Genomic DNA, 16,314 nt, shown 5'->3' on the forward strand with positions numbered 1-16,314 from the left:
AGTCGGGGGCCCGGAGTTCGGAACTTGCAAAATAGAGTGCTGACATGCTCCAAAAAGCACTCTCTCTCCCCGCACGCTCCCTGTCACAACCCACCCCACCCCACCGTTTTGAAAAGCACGTTGCAGCCACATGAATGCTGGGATAGCTGCCCATAATGCACCGCTCCCAACACAGCTGCAAATGTTGCAAGTGTGGCCACACCACTGCGCTGGCAGCTGGCAGTGTGGACAGACTGCAGCGCTTTCCCTACTCAGCTGTACGAAGGCGGGTTTAACTCACAGCGCTGTACAGCTGCAAGTGTAGCCAAGGCCTAAGAGTCTCAAAGTTTTAACTCCACAGCACGTTTCTTCCCCATCGTATAGGGATCAGATTTGCTGCAGATCCAGCGTCTCCATGTGCTGCACCGTGAGCTGCCGAACCAGTTCTCATCAATCAGAAAAGCACAGTCGCCGCCTCCTCTTATCGGGAACCTGCAACAGAGATGCCAGGAGTGGGAGTCAGGGAGGGGCGGGGCATTGCCCATCACTCACGGACAGGGCTGCACCCAGAGGCATCAACCCCATTTCAGACTCCTCCCTGGCAGATGTAGGCAACAAGTACAGCAACTCCTCACTTAAAGTTGTCCCAGTTAACACTGTTTCATTGTTACGTTGCTGATCAATTAGGGAACATGCTCGTTTAAAGTTGTGCAATGCTCCCTTCTAACGTCGTTTGGCAGCCGCCTGCTTTGTCCACTGCTTGCAGGAAGAGCAGCCCGTTGGAGCTAGTGGTGGGGGCTTGGAACCAGGGCGGACCGGCAGCCCCCCTACTAGCTCCCCCATCAGCTCCTCCCTCCCCTAAGTTCCCTCTGCAGCAGCTGCCCAGCGGGCTATCAGTTGCAGCTGTCCCTCCCCCCACTGCCATGTGCTGCTCCTGTCCTCTGCCTTGGAGCTGCTCCCTGAGACTCCTGCTTGCTGTGCGGGGGGAGGGGAGAAAGAGGGGGGGCTAATGTCAGGGTGTCTCCCTCCCCCCTGCTCCTGCACCCTGCTTACCCCATCTTCCATAGAGCAGGGGGGGATACGACAGGGCTCAGGACAGAGGGAGCTTGCTGGCAGCAGCTGCGGGCTGATCTAATTAACAAGGCAGGGTACTTAAAGGGGAAATGCGCATCTCTCACACACACACTGTGTGTCTCTGTCTGCGATGCTGTCTCCCCTCCCTCCATTCCTGCTGCCTTGTAGAGCGTGAGAGTTAACCCTTGAGGGCTCAGCCGAGTGCTAGTTCATTATTTAGCAGCAAGGCATCCCTGGGAAATATCCCACCCTCTGACTCCACCACCTCAACCAAGCTTCACAATCATCATCACTGTGTACCAGTATTAAACTGTTTAAAACTTATACTGTGTGTGTGTGTGTGTGTGTGTGTGTGTAGTCTTTTGTCTGGTGAAAAAAAATTCCCTGGAACCTAACCCCCCATTTACATGAATTCTTATGGGGAAATTGGATTTGCTTAACATCGTTTTGCTTAAAGTCGCATTTTTCAGGAACAGAACTACAACGTTAAGTGAGGAGTTACTGTAGTGGCTATTGCAGGGCAGGGAGAGGAGAAAGCGGGTGGGGCTGAAAGACGACAGCTGGGGCTTCCAGAGGAGTCTTTGTGCTGGTAGATATTAGGCACGACTTGCGCACTACTCAGCTTTGCCGGATGCTCTCCCCTAGCTCCAACTTTCTCTCCAGGCCCATTCGGCCCAGAGGGGGGAGAATCCATAGGCCTCTCCCATGGCAGTGAGCAGCTGCAGCTCTCTGCGGAGAAGAGTTTGAGCTGATCCTCCCCAGGCCGCTGGGGGACTGTCAGAGAGGCCATGGGCCTGTTTCAAACCCAATGGGCTGTCAGGACAGACTGTTAGTAATGAAATGAGATTTCTCCCTACAACATTCCCATGGAGAGAAGCTCAAATTACCCCAACAGCGAAGGACCCTGTTCATCTCCGCACACCACTCCTCAGAGCGAGCTTAGCCGGACAGGCCAATGGGGACGGGGGAGCTCAGGTTAGTGTCTCCTCCGGCAACCTCCCTTGGGCCCAGAACTGCACTGCATTGTAAACCCCGTAGGGCAGGGACCATCTTTCTGTTCTGTGATCGTACAGCGCCTGGCACTATGGGGCCCTGGTCTAAGGCACTGAGGTGCTACATTACTACAAATTATGATAACGCTGTGCGGGGGCCGCAAATGCTGCTGGAATATTGGTTTTAGTCCATGAAAACCAAATACCAGTAAGATCCCAGACACATTCCCACACCCCAAACAACCTTGGTTAAATATAGTCTTCGTCTTTTGGCAGCACGGCAGACACTCGTGATCTAACACGGAGAATGTTACTGGAGGGAAAGGGACTCACCGGTTGTCGAATTCGGTGCCATTGGGCCATCTCCAGGGCTGGCCTGGCTTCCTCTGGAGGCCGATCCAACGGTCGAGGAAGCCCTTATAGCGCAGCAGGAAATCCTGAAAAATAAGACAAGGCAGACCCTGGCTCTGGTGCTCACCTGCCCCTGTGGCACCCAGTCAGAAGTTCTGGTTGGGCCACCTGTAGTTTGCCAGCTGAGAGCCCGAGGTCCGATGACAGCAGCCCAGCCCGTGCCACAGGGAGGCTGAGAACAAGTCGCAGTTTAACGATTCAGCTGTGGGTCATGAAGACAGAACTCGGTGACAGCAACAGTTCTCCCCTGCACCAGCCCCACTCTAGGTTTGGAAGGGGTCAGAGCTGGCAAGGGAAGGGCCATCAGGAGAGCAACTGGCAGCTCCCTCCTCTGACAGCAGCTTCAGCCGGTGAACTGATCGCTGGCTGAGAATCCCAGTTTGTTGGACGTCCCATCAGACTGGGACCTGCTCAGCTGGGAGCCTGGGGACATGTGCAGGAGCTGGGGGCTGCTCAGAGGCCACATTTACCCCCATCCAGCTCCATCCCCACATCCATGTTTACATGGACAGACCTGCCCCTGCCCTTCTCCTGTCTGGGCAACTTTGGCTTCACTGGCACCTCTGCACCTCCTTGCCAGGCTCCTTCCCAGCAGCTTTGCACATAGCGCCCCCCTGCCCCCAGCCAGGCAGGAGCTGCTCTGAAGAAGGGCAGAGCTCACTCCCTGCACAGCCCAATAGTGCTTCCCCAGGCACCCATGGGGTCACTGGCTGTGAGGTGCTGGAGAGGCAGGTCCTTCGAGTGCTTGCTCACGTCAGTTCCAAGTAGGTGTGTGTGCACAGTCGTTGGAAGGTTTTTCCCCTAGCGGTACCCGTCGCGTCGGCTGTGGAGCCCCCTGGAATCATGCCTTCATGGCGGTGAATATAGGTCCCTGCCAACCCACCGCCTCCGCAGTTCCTTCTTACCGCCAGTGACAGTCATTGGAGCAGCTCTTCTCTTGCTATGGCAAACAATCCCCCAGTGGACTTTTTTTGTTGTACCTGTAAATAGTTGAAAACTTCGCTTTTTACATGGAAAGGACGGAGCCATTTTGAAAGTCAGCACAGCTCTTCGTTGCAATTGCTGAGTGGATGATGGGACTCCCGGTGTGGGTCCCAAAGGATCTCGTCATGGATCACGGCCTGTAGCAGAGCGTGCTACCACCCAGCAAAGATACCTGCCCCAACATTAACAGCGCACAGGCTTCCTCGGCAGCGTTCCTGGTGCAGGTCCCCATTCAGGACACCTTCATGTTGCATTACTCAGCAGGCTAGAGACAACGCAGCATTCAGCAGGGCAGTGTTGCAGTCTGCGACTCGGTGAACTCCGACCCCTCCTCTTAGGAGATGCTTGGGAGTCACCGACTTGGAAGCGACACGAGCAAGCACTTGAAGAAGAAAAAACGGTTACCTACCTTTCATAACTGTTGTTCTTTGAGATGTTGCTCACGTCCATTCCAAGACCCACCCACCTCCCCTCTGTTGGAGTATCCGGCAAGAAGGAACTGAGGAGGTGGCGGGTTGGAAGGGACCTTTATACACCACCATGAAAGCGCCACTCCAGGGGGCTCCACAGCTGACCCGATGGGCACCGCTAGGGGAAAAACCTTCCGACGACTGTGCACGCAGCGCACACACACCTACTTGGAATTGACATAAGCAACACGTCTTGAAGAACAACAGTTACGAAAGGTAGGTAACTTTTTTCTCAACAGGCAGCCCACTGGTCAGGAGCTGACCCGGGCAGCCCAGTCCTACAGAGGTAGATCCTCCCATGTGGGGCTCTGGGAAAGAGGAGGGTGGGCTGGGAGTGATCTCTGTCTGCAAACCCAGCTCTAGCCAGTGCTGGGATTCGGCTGCCAGAAACACTCTCAGGTTTCCCAGCATGAGAGGCAATGGGTCAATTTCTGGACCTCTGGGGTTGAGCCCAGCCCGTTTCCAGCCCTGCCAAGCCCAGTCAGTTGGGATAAAGCATCTGCCGCTCTCTCACCTTTTCCTGCTCACTGTCGATCGCGGCCAGGGAGGCGTTGAGTGCAGAGCACTGGCTCTGGCTGTAGGTCCAGTTCCCGTCAGTCTCTGAGAAATAATAGCATTTCCCTCGGTACCCGATCCAGCCGTCCGGGCAGCAGGGCCCAGCAGGGGGGCCCGGAGCAGCCACAGGTGGTTTGGATTTTTCCACTGAAAGTGAGACAAGTAACACAGGGTCAGAGATGCTGTCCCCCTCAGCCTGATTCTGTGTCTGAGTGAATGAGGGAGGAGAATCCCTCAGATCCAAGCTTAAACCCCTGGGAGCTGGGCTAAGGGAGGAACGAGACTACTTGGAACAAGAAATGGACGACCGCCTCCCCTCACATCTTCTTTAGTGGCTCTGTTTCTGGGGGTCACAATCACAGAAAGTGCAAATGACAAGCAACCCAGAGCAGAGTGCAGCAACACCGGAGTCACCATGAAGGCGTGGAGCAGGCAGGTAGGGGCAGGGTGACCATATTTCCCTACGCTTAATACAGGACAGCTGGTAAAATTCCTCGGATTCAAGCGAGTTCAGTGGCAATCAATCAGAACTACGCAGTGCAATCATTTAAATTAACATCAAGTTGACTGAGCCCCTGTTAAAAAGAAATCCTGCGTAGCTGGATTCTTTTTATTTACCTTCTTATCTTTAAGGGTTTAGGGTTCACTTGGGGGAGGGGTGACACACACACCCCTACCAGCCCCCCCCCCCACACACACACACGGGGAGAGTGACGCGCACACACTCCTGTACAACTCTCTCACATGAGGGGTTGGGGGAGGGACCGACCAACTCCACACTCCCTGCCCCCCTCCATGCCTGGCAGGGCCCCTAGGACAGAAACGTGTCTCCTGGCACCTGGCACCACATCTTCCTGAGACAACACCTGGGGGGCACAGGACGCAGGGTCACATGACCTCCCCAGATTTCTGCCAGGGTTCACACCAGAATGTGGCCAGCAGCAGCCTTTTGGCGTGTGTGTATGTGTGTGTGTGTGTGAGTGAGAGAGAGAGAGAGAGAGAGAGAGAGAGACGGGACAGGAGCAGCTTCCAGCCGCAGGGGACAGGGCGGGGGAGGACAGGATGACTTGGCCCCTGTCTTTGCAGAGCTCGTCTCTTCTCCCCCTCCACTCCCGTGTGGCTAAAAGCAGCTTCTCCCTTCCTGCTCGCGCAGTGTCGAAAGACAGCTAACACCTCCAGGCTGCTGCTAGCCACCGACACAAATAGCCACCTCCGGCTACAATGTGGGCAGGAAGCCCTAAACATGCATTGTGCACCAGGGCTCAGGGAACCTGCCTGCAGGGGCTTCAGTGAACTTGGCCAGCACGCAGCAGGGGCTGTGCTGATGGACCAGCAGGGGGAGCTGACAGCCCCACGCACTGCATCTTTGCCCCACCGCCACTCCCATCACTGGCCACTGCCCCCCTCTCACCGCTGGTGGGTGGGCGCCTGAACTGCTCGGCAATAGTGACAATAATGTACAGTGCGCCTGGAACTATAGAAACAGCAGCGCTCAAAGCCCTCACCGCTCATGGGTGGGCAGCTGGCGAGCAGGGATCCGGCCAGCAGCAAGACCTGCCAGTACTGATGGGAAGGAGACAGAAAATATGGGACAATTTCCCCATTTTTAAGAAAAAGTCAGAACACCTGCAGGAAGACTTAAATACGGGACTGTCCCTTTAAACACGGGACGTCTGGTCCCCCTAGGCAGGGGGAATGATACCTGATGGTCGGCACAGACCAATATTGACACCAGAGAGGGTTCAATATAATCACATGGGATGCTGGGTCTGCTAACCCAGGGACATCCTGCTACTCCAGCTGCCTGGCTCCCGTCTCCAGACTCTTTGCTTTAGAGATGCCTTGAGATGAAGATGGGATTAGACTCACAACAGGGAACAAACCCAGGTGCTTCTTGGAGCAGCTAGTCTTGGAACCCCCCAGAGGAGAGGGAATTCTTGAGTTAGTCCTAAGTGGCGCAGAGGACCTGGTCCCAGACGTGAATGCAGATGAACTGCTCAGCAATAGTGACCATAATGTACAGTGTGTCCGGAGCTGTATAAACAGCAGCCCTCAAACGGCACCGACAGGGCCAGTTAGTGTCTCTGGGGGACCTTCACTTCCGATTTCCTTCATCTGTGGGTTGAACCTCTCAGCCTCAACGGGGGTTTTGATACTGAATGATAAGGCCTGAGTCAGTGACACACAGGAGTACCCACCGGCCCTGAAGAGGGGCTGCAGAAAGGCCAGCCCGATAACGGCAGAGCGGCTTGCTGCAGACGGGATGTGACAACGGTGAGATGGCAGGTACAGAAGTCAACAATAAGGTCTGTCAGTAATGTGCCCTTTTAGCGCTGCTGATCCTACAGTTCCATGTGCACTTTACTCTAGACACGCACTATGTGTCTGGAGAAGTGGGAAGCTCTGAGGTGTAGGAAGTTTTAGCACCTTGAAAACACCCCCACTTGATCTCTCTGGGCCTCGGTTTCCCCATCCAGAAAACAGAGATAACAATCCCTCTGTGCCTCACAGATCTCCAGCTACTAAGGTAACAGAGGCTGCATAAGCCTTTAGACAAACTCCTTTCTCGCCTGATTGCCGAAGCCAAAGGGGACGGGGAGGAGAGATTCTGTGGCTGCGACAGCTCCAGGGGGAGCAGAGACTGGCTGGGCCATGCACTTACCTCTTAACAGTTCTGCTAAAGCAGCGATAGTGATGATGGTGATCAACATAATAACTGTGACTGCAGCGAGGACGACAGCTGGGATTGGGACTTGACGGGAAGCCCATTTCCTGAGCGTGTGGTTAGACCCAGGGCCTGAAAGAGACAAAGCCACGAGTGCTTCTGGGGAGCAGACTCAGTAATGGTATCGGTGCCTGAGCCGCTGTCAGCAAGTATCTACTGTGATTCCCAGGCTGCTGCACTTCCCCTCAGTCAGATAAATACAATGATAAACTCACCCCGTCCCAAATGACCCCACATTCGCCCGACCAGGATGGCCCAATACTTATTCAATCTCTCCCATTGCTCCTCCCACAGACTCTCACAAAGCTGCTACCCAGACTGGCTCTTAGCTCACAGTTGCCCAGAGGGGTGAGGGATGGGAACATGTCTTACGCTCACCTTTACTCTGCCCCATGCTCGGCCTTTGCCCTCTGCCTGGAGGAATCAGACTTCCCCCTCCACAGCCAGCCACTGAGCCTGCCAACTCCAGCTGCACCCACCCCCATCCCACAGCCTGAGACTGGACACTCAACTCCTTCCCCTCCCCTTAAGGGGAGCTCATGCAAAGTCTATCTGGTGTCAATGGTGTATGATTGAAATGTGACCATTGATATCACTGATATTGTCACTGTTAGATAATTGCAACAAACCTTGTACAACATATGTCATATCAGGTGTCAATGGAAAAGTTAGGATTTGCTCAATATAATTATCCTGTGCATGAACATGTATCATCTTTAGATACAAAGTTAATAATATTGACTTACATACCAATATTTCAAATGGGTTTGCTCCTGGAGAAACACCTACAAGGAGTTTACATCCAGTCTGGTCAACACATTGTGAATAAGCTAGTCAAGTTGATGGCCCTTTAAAGAAAACTTAACTTCTACATTGTGTCACAGAAGAAGCTTGTCCCCCACCGGTGAGCCTCCCTGTGGACACGTTAGACAGAATTTGGGCAATGGCTGCTCCTGAGAGTCAGCAAGGCATGTATGAGCATGTGACTTGCTCACGTGACCCTGGACTCCATCTTGTGCCTGCACTTTTCCACAAACTGTGCTGGGGGCTTTATTTTGGGACAGTGACATTCCATCCACATGGAAGAAGAGATAAAAGACCTTGGAAATATCTCCATTTTGTCTTCATTTCCTGCTTCATTTCTCTGGTCTGGATTTTTAACAAGGACGCTCTAAACAGGGACTGATGACCCCCAACCTGTTTGGGTCATTTCCAGGGAGACTTTTGCAAACTTGCAGTTCATTCCATCACTGCTACAAACCTGATCCAAGAACTTTGCACTGAGCGTATGCATTCGATTTCCTTAACCACTTTATCTCGCTCCTTCTTTTCTCTTATAAATAAACCTTTAGATATTAGATACTAAAGGATTGGCAACAGCGTGATTATTGGGTAAGATCTGAGCTATGTATTGACCTGGGTACGTGAAAGATCTTCTGAGATCAGAAGAACCCTTTGTTTGATGGAATTGGTTTTAAATAACCACGTGTCATTAAGTTTTGTGTTTTCGGTGGTAATATAAGAACTGGAATGACTAAGGAAACTGCTTTTCTGACTTCTTGTTAGCGGTGAGGTGAGACAGAAGTTTACTTTTATTACTTGCTTGGTAGAACTAATGGTAGATTAACCCCCAGTCTGGGGTGTGTCTGCCCTATTTCTCAGCAGTTTGTCCTGAATTTCGTATTCTCAGTTGTGACCCACTGAGGCCCGGTGACACCCCTCCCTTAAGGGAAGCTCATGCAAAGTCTGCATGGTGGCAATGCTGGCTGAAGGCATCTCCAGCCCAGACTGCAGAACACTGAGTCTGAGAAACAAGGGGGTTGTTTTTTTCTGTTTGCTGCTACAATAAAACCAGGTTCACACAATTCACCAGAAAAGCTACCGGGAAACCCTGGGACGGGCAGTGCTGGGGCAGACCCACTGGATTTTCTACAGCTCCTTCTCCAGCTTTCTTGAGTTCAGAGGTCCCCAAAGTATGGGGCAGGCCCCCCAGTGGGCGCAGAGGAACATTCAGGGTGGCACAGTGGGAGACCAGGCCACCCAGCCCTGTTCTGCTGCTGGCCCCGCCCCCAGCTGCGGACACGGCTATGGCTCTGCTCCCGGTTCCCAGCTCCGCCCCCTGCCTCGACCCCCGGCTGCAGCTCCACTCCTGACTGCGCTCCCAGCTCTGCCCCCAGCTGTGCGCTGAGAATCTGAAACAACCCCCAGGCTCCCCAAACTATGGACTGATTTCTCTGGACCCTGCTCCAGGGTTTAAACAACAGGGCGTCCCATCGCCTCTGAACTCTCAGGAATTCCCAATTCTCCTTTTCTTCAAGAAACGAGTTTCCTTTGAAATCTTTGTTTAACTTACATTCCCAGTTTGCCCTGATGGTAGTGACCAAGAAACACCTGGACAGAGACCTCGGGGCCAAGAATCCAGGCAGCTGTCATGGGAGAGGAGGCCTCTGAGTGCTAGGCATGCTGGGAGGGTCAACTTCCTCCTACACAGCCACCTTTGCAGATCCCCTTCCCCGGAGCAGTCAGGGTCACCTTTCTGCAGGCACGCCAGCATAGGGTGACCAGATGTCCCGATTTTATAGGGACAGTCCCCATATTTGGGTCTTTGTCTTATATAGGCTCCTATTGCCCCCCACCCCTGTCCCGATTTTTCACACTTGCTGTCTGGTCACGCTATGCCATCGGCACTGGCTGAGACAGGTGAATGCACTGGTGTGGCGTGCGTCCACAACATGAGTTACCTGCTGTCCCCAGACACCTGCTTGTTACTCACACAGACGCAGGGCCCTGGGCACATGCGCATAGCTGAGCTTGCCTATTGCTCTCCTGTTTCAAAGCCTGGCCTTTGGATGAAGAGAGAGAAAGAGAAGGGAAGGGGAAAATGAATGGAGACCTGGGCCAGCATTTCAGACAGGTGAACATCCCTCCCTCCCCCCCACACACACACTTCAAAATTGTCTCTGAATCCTGAAGCCAGTTGGGTCCACCCAGGCACACAAAGTACCAGCAGCGGGGGGCAAGCTGGGTCCCTGGCCCATAGGAGCCCCTTGGGGTGATCAGCTCCCTGCAGCTCATGCACACGGGAGGTCAGACAAATTGCACTGAAAACGCAGCCCCATCTGAGTCAGTCGCGTTCTCTCTGCCCATCCAAGCCCATTACACGGAGGCTCCAATTACCTCTCTCCGCACCTCCACTGCAGTTAAAGCGCTCCTCCGTCTCTCCTCTCTCTTGGAGTCCCTGGGGGGCATGCTGGACTCTGAGCAGCTCTATCTCACTGGCTGCAGCTCTCTGCGATTCAGGATCCATGTATATTCAGTTACGCACCGGTTTAGTTTAAAGGCATGGTGCTCAGCCAGTGAAAGCGTGCGTGTGTTCCCGTTTTAACCAGACTGATTGCGATTTAGCTCCAAGTCCTCTAGGAAGAGGTTTAAGCTAAACTGAAATAAGAGTGTCCACACACACGCTTGCAGCAGTTCAACTGAAGCGGTTCAAGTGTGGGTCCACACGGCCTCAAAGCAAAGTCGGTTCCGATCAGCAGCAGATTCTCAGCTCTGCCTCCATCTTCTTCGGCAGTTTCTCTGGACGAGCGGGAATCCATGCTGTCAAAGATTCATAGACTCTGAGACCAGAGGGCACCATTGTGATCTGTACAACACAGGCCATAGAACGTCCACAAATAATTCCTAGAAAAACATCCAGTCTTGTTTTTAAAATGGTCAGTGGCTGCTGTGATAATCAAATCCCATCCCCTCAGCCCAAAGTGCTAAACAGATGAGTCAGACCTACAGCTACATCCACCACTGATATGCAGCGCGGCGAGATGCTCACACTATGAGAGGCACGCGGGAACTGAGACCGACCGAGGGAACAGCAGATTCACGTCTCCCATCTCACGCTCACTCCGGGGAATATGCTCATTGAGTGGAATGGTGGGCAGAATCATTATTTTTTCTTTTTTTTCCTTTTTTTTTTTTGCCGAGCGCGTAGAGTTAAATTCGCGTCAGTTAAATGCACGTATGATGCGACTCCACTGTATATGCAAAGCGGCCCGTTGAAGTATGGACACGTAGTAGTCAACAAGATACACACAATAGACAAACAGGCATGCATGCAAGCTCTGAAGTGTGTGCGCATCTGAACGTATGAATCTCACGCCCACCACGTACACGTTTCAAGCTGTTAGCAGATAACGGTTTAAAGATCTGACACACTAAAATGGGAAGAAAACGAAAATCTGTCTCAGAATACAGTTCAGAACACAAGGAAGTATTCGAAAGTTTTTAAAAAACAAAAACACGAGGAAAGGATGTAGTTGTGCGTAAACACTGCAAGTGGTGTGGCCCAATGATTAAATGTAAAGATTTATGGGCTAATAGTTCTAAGTCTACAACAGTAACTGTTTGTTCAAATGAAAAAATTTATACGGGGGTAAGAGATAAATTGTTTTCTTAAACTCAGAGGTGGTAATGTTCTGCGTTCTGTTTCAGTTCTGCAGCAAACCACATTGAATTCCATTCATCAAAGCATTAATTTACTGAATGCTTTTTCCCCTGTCCCTCCATCCACCAAAATAAACCCCAATATTTATCTTGAAAAATCCACTGATTTTCAGTCCTATTTTTGTTGTTGTAGTAATAGACACTGATAAATTCCTGGGGAAAAAATGAAATAAAATAAAAACCGAAAACGAAGGGCCCTATGTATAGTTAAGAATATTATGCCCTGAATGAGGATCACAGGCCTGGTTTCGAAGCCTTTTCTCAGGCAAAAGACCTGATGATCTCAATCCCTGGTGCAGATTCTGCAGCAGGTGTAAGCATTGTGGATATAACTGGCAACACAAAGTCTGAAATCAGGATGTGGTTAGCCTGAGGCCGGAAGAAGAACCCAATCATCAGAGGGGGCCAGATTCTGATTTTAGTCACACTGATGTAAACCTGGAGTAGTTGTTTGGACATCAGTGGTGTTACATTGGCGTAAACCACTAGTGAATGAGATCAGAATCAGGTTGAAAAATCTATAATGGGGCCAGCTCCGACGTACCAGGTCTGCAAGAGAGTGAGATGACATGTGAACAGTTACGCGTTTGTTGTTGCTACTGTTGTAAGTACATGTAGCTGAACGTGGATGTGTTTGTGTGTGGAAGTGACTATCCCTTAACGTACGCACATAGCTCCACAAATGAGTATGCACACACACAAACACAGCTACACAGCTTCAGTTAAGGATATGCAGAGTAGCTGTTGTTCATATTCTCTATAGATTGTAGCACTAGTCAGAGATAAGCAACAAAGCATTAGGGGGAGAAGTTCAGCCAGGAGAGAGAGAGAGAGAGAGAGAGTGTGTGTGTGTGTGTGGTGGGGACAATTCTAAACCTTCTGCACCATTTCCATGCACCCCATGATGGGGCTGGGCTGCTCAGGGAAATGAGGCAATATAAAAGGCTGCAGTGGGAGTACAGGTTCATGATTTACACAATCCATTTTGGTCACTTGTGCCACTTTGGAACCATGTGTTGAGGGTCCTTTTTGGCATTAAAAAAACGCTAGTTGGCCAGAACCGGGTTAATACTAGTTTGCTGCTACTTGATTCTCATTGCTAAACTATTGTCCTGAAGGGAATGTGCTGTAGGTGTAAATATCATCCCCGGGATCTCTTCGGTTCTGGATCCGGGTCCTTTTTGGTGTCTAAAAAACCCAAATGTTCTGGGCCAGAACGGGTTAATGCCAGTGTGCTAGTAATGGGTTCTCATTGCTAAAATGTTGTCCTTAAGGTAACCTGCCATATGTAAAACATTTGTTCCCTTGGCCACTTTGGAACCAACTTTTCCAGGTCCTTTTCATGTTAAAAAACGGTCCTGGGTCGCAGTGGGATAAAAACGGTGTGTTCGAAGTCTGTTTTCATTACTAAAATATTGTTCTTAAGTGTCTCTAAGAGTATTCACTGGTTTTTGTAACAATTTTATTTATTAAAATGCTATTCCAGGGTGTTTCTGGTTTTACACCAGGCCAGGAAATGCTGGGTTTGGAGATGGAGACATACACACAATAGCGCTACCCACCGCTCAACGCTGGCAAGATGCTCCGGCCTAGAAGCAGGAAACTGCTGCCCCAACCCCACTGGTGCTGAGACCCTAGCACTGCCCTGACAGTGACTGAGAGGCAGACCCCATAAAGGGGCGAGGAAGGCTCTGCCCTCCCAGTGACTGGGGAGGTGGGCAGTGACAGAGGGAAGCCCTGCAGGAGGCAACAAGCTTTGGGGGTGCTGCCCTCTCAGTGCCTGGGGGCAGCAGAGTGGGGACTCGCATGCGTCACCTGACTGCAGTTCCCCACCCCACCCCTCTCTGCTTCTTCTGCAGCTCCTGGGAGAGGAGTTGGGGGATCCTGTCTGGGCCCAGGCTCTCCTCACCCCAAGCATCAGCAGTGTCTCTTACTGGGGGTGCACGATCAGATCAGTAGCCCCCTCGTCAGGGCTAGCTAGCGGCAGCAGCGAGAGACCTTGAAACAGGGCACAAATGTGATTTGTCCAATCCCTTCAGACAGCTGCCCAACTCTTCAGAGAACCCGCCCCGCCTCTGGTCTCTATCTCCCCAAATTCCTCCTTCATTTTATCACCCAGTTGGCATCCAGCCCGCAGGGTTTGTGTCCAGTTGCGGCTTCCCCTCCACAACTGGCTCATTCCTCTCAACCCCCCTACATCCAACCCCACCAGCTTCCCCTCTACACCCAGCCCTGCCCAGCGATCTATCCGTCTGCCTTAGGGTTTTATCCGGCTGACGGACACCAATATCTAGGTGCCTCTGACATAAAATCAATTGCAATAGCCAAGTCCCTAGTGGTCTCTCTGGCTCTTCTCCAGTTATGGGGTCAGATCTCTGCTTGGGAGTAGGGTCCCTGACAGCCTGGCCGGTCCCTCCCGTTGCTGCCATCTGCAGTACTTAAGGGCCCCTGCAATCAGGCCCCCAGCCAGGGTCCAGCCCTGCAGCTCTGACTCTCTTCTGCACTGGGGACAGCACTGCGGGTACCTTCCAATCCCTCAGCCTGTTGACTGATCATTTCTGCCTGCCCGAAAGGGTGTTTACAGGGGCTTTCCCAGCCAGACCTGAGTGTGCTCTGATTGGCTGCAGTCAAAGCAGGAGCCAGGATTAAACTCTTGCGTTTCTCCTCCCCCCACTCCCCCAAGTCAACAAAGTGACGTGTCCATTCCCTTTTCTGCACCCCAGGCTCCCGCATGCACCCGCCCAACCCAAACTCAGCACAGGAAGGGGGCTCTGCCCAGTGCCCAGGCAGGGACTGGGGGGCAGGGAGGGGGAGGAGCCCCACAGGGGAGCAGGCTCTGCCCAAACAGGGACTGTGGGGCAGGGAGGGGGAGGAGCCCCACGGGGGAGCAGGGAGGCGAGCTCTGCCCTGGTAGGGACTGTGGGGCAGGGAGGGGCAGAGACCCAGCTGAGGGGCAGGGAGGCGGGCTCTGCCCTGGCAGGGACTGTGGGGCAGGGAGGGGCAGGGAGACGGCTCTGCCTTGGCAGGGACTGTGGGGCAGGGAGGGGCAGGGAGACGGCTCTGCCCTGGCAGGGAGACGGGCTCTACCTTGGCAGGGACTGGGGGAGACCCCGCAAGGGGCAAAGACTGGGGGACAGTGGGAAGGGGTGGCCCCCGCAGGGAGGGGGCTCTGCCCTGGCAGTGAGGGGGCGCAGAGAGGAGGGACAGCCGCGGAGGGGTGCGGGTGGGGGACAGCACTGCAGGGGCCAAGTCATGCAGCGGGTGGGGAAGAATTGGGGGTCCCTGCCCGAGTGCCACCATAAGCAGCAGTGGAAACTTACCAGCCTCGGTGGGTGGGTCCGAGAGCCGAGTCCCGGGCAGCAGCGCGACCAGCACCGGAAACAGATCCGCGCCCCGGAGCTCTGAGAGCAGCTGCTGACAACAGCGGAGTTCTTTCCATTGCCGCCCTCTCCATTGCTCCCAGCACGAGCATCCCCAGCCCCTGCCTGGCTCCCTGGCACTGAGATCGGGGGGGTTTCTATACGTGTCGTCGCACTCCGCCCAGAAAGGGGGATTACAGGTTTGTTGGGGTTTTACACCCTTGTCCGCGCCAGCCAGATAGATTACATCTCATGAGTCCTTCATCTCCGCCCTTCCCCGCAGCTCACAGGAGAGGAACTGAGACCAGAAACAAAAAACTTGTCGTAGAAATTTCTGTCCGTTCCAGCTGAGGACGAAGGAGAGACGGACACAGCTAGCCACGCAAGGAGCCCCGGGAGGGGCGATCCGTTTATTTCAATTGCAATTGGTTTCGAGCTCATAAGTCAGCAAGAACAAAGAAAACACTTACACCAAAGCATTATATGCAGTTGCTTATGATAATCTATCGCTCTATGATTGGCCAAACTTTGCCATCATTACCATACATAATTAACAAGCTACATGTATCTGCCCCTCTTATGACCCCTTATTGTTCATCTACTTGCCCCTCCTCCTGGCTTATTTTGCAAACCAAGCAGTTTAGCTACAGGACGCTGGCACAGAAAGGTCCATTGTCTCCAGGTTTGGAATTTGGCGACATTTCCTCTCCAAGGAACTTCCTGAGTTAAGACAACATATAGCTGATGTTTTCCCTTCTTCTTTCTCCCATGTGTACGTGACAAATTTGCCCCCAGGCAGTTAAGCAGAATAATTTTATATCAAACTCAACCCCAACCTGCAACACACTGACAAGTTTGTGGAAGAGTTTAGAGGCAGTGGGGCCAGATAACCTGAGCCCTGATCTCAGGCGGGGCAGGGACTGTCTCTCCCTGTGTGTCTGTGCAGCATCCAGCACAACGGGGCCCTGATCTCAGCTGGGGCAGGGACTGTCTCTCGCTGTGTCTGTGCAGCGCCCGGCACAACGGGGCCCTGATCTCAGCTGGGGCAGGGACTGTCTCTCCCTGTGTGTCTGTGCAGCACCCGGCACAACGGGGCCCTGATCTCAGCTGGGGCAGGGACTGTCTCTCCCTGTGTGTCTGTGCAGCGCCTGGCACAACGGGGCCCTCATCTTGACTGCGGGGAAGGGCATGGGTCTGTGTGCTGTCTGCCATAATAGGAAAGGGGAGGTGACTTGGTTGATGGGGGCAGGGAGGGAGGTCTAGGT

The 16,314-nt window shown here is 52.9% G+C and overlaps 1 protein-coding gene across 8 annotated transcripts; it reads right to left on the minus strand.

The window, feature by feature from the left end:
* Positions 1–202: 202 nt before the first annotated feature.
* Positions 203–15,463, minus strand: LOC117870465 (C-type lectin domain family 2 member D-like). Of its 8 annotated transcripts, none has more exons than XM_034757634.1 (6): positions 15,011–15,459; positions 10,380–11,401; positions 7,128–7,262; positions 4,425–4,612; positions 2,379–2,482; positions 203–471 (listed from the first exon to the last, which is right to left on the minus strand). In XM_034757634.1, exons 2-6 carry the CDS (start codon positions 10,495–10,497, stop codon positions 321–323), a joined length of 696 nt encoding a protein of 231 aa, XP_034613525.1. In that variant the 5' UTR covers positions 10,498–11,401; positions 15,011–15,459; the 3' UTR covers positions 203–320. The 8 variants fall into 8 exon arrangements, with proteins under 8 accessions (XP_034613525.1, XP_034613528.1, XP_034613527.1 ...); XM_034757637.1 differs by lacking the exon at positions 15,011–15,459 and adding an exon at positions 9,932–10,033 and having other exon boundaries at positions 205–471; positions 10,368–10,507; XM_034757633.1 differs by having other exon boundaries at positions 206–471; positions 10,368–10,790; positions 15,011–15,456.
* Between the last annotated feature and the right edge of the window lie 851 nt (positions 15,464–16,314).

Source organism: Trachemys scripta, unplaced genomic scaffold, assembly GCF_013100865.1.
Source record: "Trachemys scripta elegans isolate TJP31775 unplaced genomic scaffold, CAS_Tse_1.0 scaffold_28, whole genome shotgun sequence".
NCBI lineage: Eukaryota > Metazoa > Chordata > Testudines > Emydidae > Trachemys > Trachemys scripta.